Raw genomic sequence first — 8,118 nt, 5'->3', positions numbered from 1 at the left:
TGCCCTTGTCGGCCACCGTAGGTATCAATCTTCTCATCTTACTTCCAGCAAGGAAGCGAATATGTCTATTTACCAAAATGCCGAACAAAATTTGAAATCAAACTTAAAGAAACTTAAACTTAACTTTCAGCAAATGCACACCATCACAATCTACTACAACCTCCTCCTCATTTCCACCTCATTGTTACGACCTCTTCTTCATGTTCAAAAATGTCGGGCTGAGATCATTTTATGAGGATTTTAAGTTAGCAAACCCCGCCCCCTCTGTGCTGTTTACCATTTTTAAACAGCACTGTCTCTTTGGCATACATGTTGGCTGACTAACACAGGAAAAGCAGAGTTTAAAGTTTCACAAGTTTCCCTGGGGTCTATAGAAAAGGACTGTGCTTTTGTACAGCATATTGTTCCAAGTTAAAAAGCAGCCAAACGATGAACAGAGAGAATGACAAATGAGGAAGCGGCCTGTGTTTTACAGGAATGATGCTTAATTACATACAAAGCTGCCATTTAGAGTCCATTGTCCTGCCTGAATGTTGGCAGGCCTCAGCTCAATGTGTTGACTGCATCCTTCCTTTCTTTTTCTTGATTTGTTTTTCTTTCCCCATTTTGAGGGTTACACAGCATAACCATTCTGAACCCTTTATAATTTCCCCAGTAATCAGTCTGTTCTTTTTTTGTGGCAAAGCTTTAATCAAACATCTCATAGCCTCTACCAGCCAGAAATGTGTTATTCCGATAGAAACACAAAAAAGCATGCAATTACTCCCAGAGGACCTGTCCCTCCCCTCCGCTACAGCTGCAGAAAAGAGGGCACTATTCCAAACACGTCCTCTTCCTCCTCCTCCTTTCTCTTTTTTCCTTTCTTCTGTGCGTTGGAAAATGACATCACCCAGCCAAAACCGTAATGACAGACGATGTAAAGATGTGTTTAGTAATGTGTAGAAATACTCAATAGAACAGTAGGTTACTGCTCTCATCCTCTATGGAAACATCTCCTTGTGATAAATAATGAGGGTTTATCCTATAATTGCAGATGTCATGTGAAAAAAGGTTAACATTTGCAGTTTATGACCTTAATATAACTTATAGAGATCCTTTATTAGGCATCAAATTGTCATAGAGAACAAAAGTAACTGAAGCAAAAGGATGTGCCTTTATTAATGTATTAATAAAGTATTATTAATAATGTATTAGTCACTATTAAGGTTTGGCCATCTAAGACTAACAATTCAATACATAATTGCTAAACAGTTACACCTACAACCACTTACACCATGTATCACGCCATTTTAAAGCAACTATACTGGCAAAAAGGAAAATCATAAAACAGGTTTTGGTGGCGCTGCATCATGAATTATCTCTAACATACATTGCTCTCTCCTGAAACATGTAAACATTAACTTCAACACCAAAGACAGTGGGGGGACTTCCAACTGACCCACACTGCAAAACAACAAAGAAGATGTAAAAGGCTCAGTGCTCGCAAAAAGTGGAAAATAAACTTCTTTTAACTTTTAATAACCTGAAACTTCTTCTGTGCACAAAAACAAAAGCACATTAGAGCACAAACTTATATAGTGGACTGCATTTATAGCTTAGTGCTCTCAGCTCCAGTGAGCGAGCACTGGGTTTATGCATTGTCTGCTGTTGGTAATTTTACAGACACTACATGCTCTGTGTGAGCTGTTGTTGATTTCTGTGCCTAAGCCTCAGTAAATCTTTTGACTTTCTGCAGACCTGTGGCTGTACCTCAAACAGACGATAGACAGATTATCGTTATTATTTTTCTTATCGGAAAATTGGCAAGTTTTCTCATATGATGTTTAGAGAGACTGTTGCCTAGGAGTACAGCTTTCTATTTGCTAGGAAAAAACATGCAGACAGTTGAGGGTGTTTTTCCCCCAAGCAACCATGTAACAGCTTTGACATTATAAGCTTAATATGGGGTTGTTTTGCTTGCTCATCTTGTGGTGAAGGTAAAAATAGACTTCCAGCATTAGCAGCACTGTATGTGTGTGAGTCAGAACCATATTCTCTCTTTTTTTGTGTTGGTTTGGTCAAACGGCTATTAAAGTTTATCTGGTGTTTATTTAAAAGGGCTGGCCTATTATTGTGATCACTTAAGACAAACATCTTAAAAGTAAAAGAAAAGAGAAAGATAAAACAAATATATAGACAAGTTAAAAGGAGAATTGTTCTAATGCATACTCTATTAAACTATGGAAATGGAAATAGTGACGTTGTGGTGGGAGCTCCTCAGGTCAAACATAAAGTAAACCTTACAGTGAGTAAGTGGAAGAAAGCGGGGTCACATTAGTACAAAATTAAAGTATGCTCTTATAAAGATGTCTATGACCCAACCCCACATATAACTACTGTTTAAACTATGATGTGGGAAGATGTCACTCGGATTAGTGTGCATGGTGTCGCTGTATAGGCTTTACACTGTGTTTTAAGCGTGCTGCCCGTGAACACGCCTCCAGCGTGCTGTCTCAGCGGTAGATTCGGATTGGACCGGCTGCTGGCGGAGGAACATGGGAGACGACCTGGGGGACGAGTGGTGGGCGCACGAGGGTAAATCAGCTCCCTTCCTTAACTCCACTATCTTTCATTGTTAGTGTTTCTGAGACTTGTGCTCCCGGAGGCTTTGGTGTATTTCCAAAAAGCGAACTTTTAAGGTTTTAAGGTGGCAGACGCAAGAAATATCGGTTGGCTAAGGGCTAACTGTAAGCTAACGTTAGCTAGCCAGCGATGGCCAGCGAGGTTGCTTTAGCAACGTTCTGTGATCCGTTAACGTCAGTTGCCATAGCGACGGTGTAAAACACAAAGCAGCGGCGGTTAAGTTGCTGTGTGGTTTATTAACTCTGACTTGTTGCGACAGGCAGCGTCAGTTGTTAGGAGCAGAGGGCATGTAAACACGTGTGTGTGAGAGAGAGAGAGCACGTCTGTGTGGGGCTCATCACAGACAATAGTTTGGGTTTCTCTAACGTTGCCTGTCACGCCGCGTACCTTCTCCTAAACCTCGTATTTAGCCTTACACAAAACTTATTTCTGCGGAGGACATCCGGATCTAACTTCCAAACATCAACAGAAGAAGTTCCTTGCGGCTGTTCTTGCAAAGCTTCATGCACTCTGCATACCAACAGAGGGCAGCCATGTACTGAAACGATTATTGACCCCATTGCGTTACCGAGCAGGACTCATTTAACTAGATGATGTGTGTATTTCCAGGAGGTATTACAGTGAAAGTTTTATATTCAGTTTATTCTGACATACACACATATTCTTTCTTTCTTTCTTTCTTTCTTTCTTTCTTTCTCTCTCTCTCTCTCTCTCTCTCTCTTTCTTATTGTGACAGTAGCAGGGTAAGAGGAGGAGGAATGTGAACTTTTGAGAAAAGTTCAAATGATGTTTTACCCAAAGCACAATAGGCTGAGATAGGTACATACCATGGCATAGTTCAGCCTTTTGTGTCTGCAGTGTGTGTGTGTGTGTGTGTGTGTGTTTTAAAACACTGAGAACTGAAAGCAAAATTTAAAAAAATAAAACTTGTCTTTGCTCATACTGTTGTTGTTTACAGGTTACAGTGTGAATGTCAGCACAACACCTGTGGCTTGTCCTGTGACCAGTGTTGCCCCGGATACAACCAGTTGCCGTGGAAACCGGCTACCACCTATAGCGCCAACGAGTGTGAACGTGAGTGCAGCCTGATACTGTGCGCTGATACTGTGCACACGCTCAAACATGTATGGAAGTTCTCGTGCTTACACTGCGCTCACACACACACGCACACACACACACACACACACACAGTTTAATCAGTGATCCCTGCAGGGGAATGTGTTTTCTTTCATGTGTTGGTTCGACAGACCTTGTTGGCCTTAATTTAATGAAGCTGAACGGACATATGGGCTGCAGTGCTGCTGTTAGCGTTCTTGATAACTTTCACACAACCTCGTCTGAACTGTGTCACTTGAAAATGCTTTCATGCTTTCCAAAAAAAAACATGCATAAGGAAGAAGAATATGCTGAACATATGTTGAGTATCTCCATTCAGAGATGTTCCTCCTGCCAGTGGAGTCACACACCCCCACATTGAGGGTTATCACAGCACCACTATATGCAAAACACCTCTCAGTGCTGAGGCTCAATGAAAAGCAGCATTTAAGATGAAAAATTAGGCTTAAGTTAAATAGCAGAAATGGGAATAATTTATTTATGGGTTTTTTTGGTTTCTTGTCCATTTCATTTATTTATTTAACAATTTACAGCATACAATTTTGCCTACTTGTGGTCCTTTATTTTAAGTCTTCCACCTAACCCCTTGTTTTGAGTGTTTATTCATTTATTTACTTTTTACTGATTTTTCTAATATTTACTAAAGAATGATTTGGTTCCTAGATGGTGCCCTAAAACAATGTGTGTGACCTGTCGCAGTGTGTTGGGTGTCTTTTATGTTATCAAAACTCTGGTTATATTTACATGTAAGAGCCGTCCGTTATCAAAGCTGCAGTTATATTTAACAAGGAACAACACGGGTATCACAATGACAAAAAGGTCACCAAAGGGCAACATGATAGGAATAAAACTACGGAGATGCAGGGATTTCCTGCAGCACTGCAATAAGTCACTACTACTGCAGAAAAGCCTCAAGGGAGCTGTAGTTGTTGAATGCTTTTATTTTGGAGGAGGTGCTCAGATTATAGAAGTTACCTTCTAATATGGACATCCAACCTCAGCATCATGTTTCAGCCTTTTTAAAAGACTGATACAAGTAAGCATGTGTGAGAGAATAGGCTGTATAATCCAGCTAAGACTAGTGGAGTAGAGGGAAGCTCTGCAGGCAGGACTCTGTTCACAAGTTGAGTTATTTTGGTCCGCTCAATTTATCACTTGACTGACTGACTCACTGCACTGGATCATCCTCAAAGGTCTTTTTTAGAATTTCTTTTTTCAAGAAGGGGAAAAAAGTCAGATGTGCCTTAGGTCTGAGAAAAACACTCACAGTTATCAGGAGCTGCAGGATAAAGGAGCGCTGGTTTAGTCAGCTGGCACCTCTCAGGCGCTGAGGGTCAGATAAGAACAAAATGCTCTATCAGGGTTTCACTGACTCTATATGAAGAGCAAAGGTTGTTCTGCATTTTATGCACGTGTGCATCTTAAGCATGCAACTCTTTCTTTATCTTAGATGAAGTTAAAAGGTGTATGTATTCTTGTTACTGTGTGTATACAGGAGCAATGCTGAGGTCAAGTTTTGGCCGTTCCTCTTTCTTCACATAATCAAAGGCTAGGAATCAGTTACACAAGCACGAAGTCCTTTCCTTGTCATCTCTGGTGGTTGCCTGGCAACATCATGGCGATGACAAGACTCCAGGAAGTGACTCATTTTATATATGGAATAAACAAACGAGATGTAACGTATTAATAATCATCTAGCTTTTGAAGTGCTTGTAGAAAGATTTTATTTTTTTTGTCAGAGCCAAGCTAGTTGTTTCCCCTTGTCTCCAGTTTTAGTGCTAAGCTAAGCTAACTAGCATAATATTTTCTGTACAGACATGAGAGTGATGTCTTCTCATCTAACTCTCAGGAAGGTAGCAGTGAAGCATATTTCCCAAAATATTGAACTATTGCATTAAGTTTGGGCTTCGTTCCTCTTTATTCACACAATCTAAAGTGTAAATTACACAGGAACTTAAATATGTCATTTTCTTGACAATTTCATCTTTTTCTTCTTCTTCAAAGGCAGTAGTAGTAGAGTTTAGCTGGTCCTTCTTGTATTCATACATCCAAATGAACATCTGCCTTTTCAAAGAAAAACGTTTAGTGGTTACATGGCGGCTGTATGGGAGGTTGTAAAAGGCAGGACTGAAGTTAAATAGATAAAGCTGAACCACACACAGTTATACACATACTCACGTACAGGGAGATGTTAATATCAAAAATTTTAGCTTGTGTCAAGTTGTCTTGACTTTTTAAATGAACAGCTTCTAAATATAGTCCTCAAAGTGTAACAGAGTCTTTAATCACTGACTGTAATCAGACATGAAATAACCCTTTCATGACTTATGAAATACCCCCCAACCTTCCTGTTTCTACTTTAAAGTATTTGATAACTCACTTTTATCAAATGCCACGTCAGGATATGATTAAGCTTGTGTGGCTGTGTTAATTACAGCTTCTCTCATTTCTTTCTTTTTTGATTTGTTTGGAAACATGCTGCTAAATATGATCCTCCGCAGAATGAGTAATCTCCACCTGAATGAACACCTGTCAGAGGAAGACTGTTTCAAAACAGCAACTATATTTGAAGTGACTTCATAGAGCAGGCTGAGGTTAATGAAAATGATACCTGGGGGTTTCTGTCCATATCCTAAGTCAAACAGATATCTGACTAACTGCTTGGTCTCTTTTCCTCTTTATTCCTTTTTTCTCCTGCTTCACGTCTGTTGGCTTGCAGAAGTTTTTACCACCCAGGTGAAGGCTTACAAATGTTGTTTCAGAATGCTTCATGTGTGTTTGTGAGCATTTGTGCAACTGTGCATCTTCTTTTAACTCACCTCCTTTGTGTTTGGATACTGTTAATGTAACCACATGACTATAATTTCAATATGTTGTTTGACATTTATTGCAACAAGAGTTTATTATCCTCCTTTGTAATGTTTTCCCACTGCCTCCCCCATACTTTTACAATATTAATGGAAAGATACAGAACTATTATTTATTTAAATCACTGGATTCTTTATGAAAACTTTATGAAAATAAACATCAGGTGGTTTTGAAGTTTAATAATAACTAAATATAAAAAGGGAAATTTGTCATATTTGACTGTTTGGAGTCTAGGAAAGAATAGTTTGTATTAATATCGTACTATTTAAATTTCTGAACGTCACCTTGATGCAGTAAAAAAAATAGTAATTAATTAACCAAGGTCAACTTACTAACTTTTCCAGAGCTTTTCAACTGCATCTCATGGTCTTCATCAGCAAATAGTTTGCTCAGTTGTCATCTCCAACTTTCACACAAACCCTAATTAAGTTTATTATTAATAGTTTACTATTAATATATATAATGTTTTGTTTTGTTAAAACAACACTGCAGTTAAAATTACATTTTAGATATTTCAGACTGTCACTGTGCATTACCTGCTGTCTGTTTCTAACCGTGTTTTATGTTTCATTGCGTGTTTCAGAGTGTAACTGTCACCGCCACTCGTTTGACTGTTACTACGACCCTGAGGTTGACCATAGGAGAGGAAGTCTGGATATCCACGGACACAACAGAGGAGGAGGAGTCTGCCTCAACTGTCAGGTAACCAACACTCTACTTTTATTCTACTGTCCCCACTGAGGGGCAGTGTGTCTCTTCCACTCGTAGTATCTGGCAAAATGTGATGGATTCAAGTATTTTATTGTCATGTCCTGTTATGTTGCCTCACGTAATGATGGGTCCTGATTGCAGATAATTCAGAGTAGAGGAATACTTGGAATAACATTCAGTACAAACACTGTAACTGTAATCTTTTTTATCTCTGTGTTTATATCCTGAACTATCTGGAAGTAATCAGTCTTTTGGTTACTGATTACAGTCATGATGAGCTAACTTTAATGCAAACTCTTCCCTTTCAGCATCACACCACTGGAGTCAACTGTGAGCGCTGCATCCCCACCTTCTACAAGTCACCTGACCACCCCATCGACTCCCCACTGGCCTGCTCACGTAAGTGGTAGCTGTCTGTCAAATCACATGATCAAATGGACGCATGTAATATATCCGTCATTTACACAATGTTCTGTTCTCCTCCTCTTCCTCCTCCTCCTTCCTCTATGTCCCTCTGCCTCTCTGCAGGCTGCCACTGCCAGTCAGAGTTTACAGATGGAACCTGTGAGGATCTGACCGGTCGCTGTTTCTGCAGACCAAACTACAGTGGAGAGAACTGCGAATCCTGCGCCAGCGGCTTCATTAACTTCCCCGCCTGTTACCGTGAGTTACAGCAACAGAAGAGCTTCATGACACTGCCTGAGCTCCAGGCTCAAAGCATTCAAACACCTCCAAAGGTTTATTAGGATTAATATTGGAAAATAATAACTTCCCTGGTTTCTAATCTCCCTCCCTCTCTCT

At 39.8% G+C, this 8,118-nt stretch overlaps 1 protein-coding gene across 1 annotated transcript in view; it reads left to right on the top strand.

Moving 5' to 3' along the window:
- The window catches only part of lama5 (laminin, alpha 5), a gene marked incomplete in the record, with an annotated part of 94,581 nt that overhangs the window by 49,673 nt on the left and 36,790 nt on the right, over window positions 1-8,118 (top strand). Inside the window, 4 exon segments of the mRNA XM_035656331.1 lie at window positions 3,581-3,696; window positions 7,190-7,308; window positions 7,626-7,716; window positions 7,846-7,980. Coding sequence (XP_035512224.1) covers window positions 3,581-3,696; window positions 7,190-7,308; window positions 7,626-7,716; window positions 7,846-7,980 — 461 coding nt within the window.

The sequence above is a fragment of the Morone saxatilis genome, unplaced genomic scaffold, assembly GCF_004916995.1.
Source record: "Morone saxatilis isolate NCDOM2014 unplaced genomic scaffold, NCSU_SB_2.0 Contig15, whole genome shotgun sequence".
In the NCBI taxonomy this organism is placed as follows: domain Eukaryota; kingdom Metazoa; phylum Chordata; class Actinopteri; family Moronidae; genus Morone; species Morone saxatilis.
The sequence above is the reverse complement of the archived record's forward strand: the minus strand, read 5'-3'. Positions and strand labels throughout refer to the sequence as shown.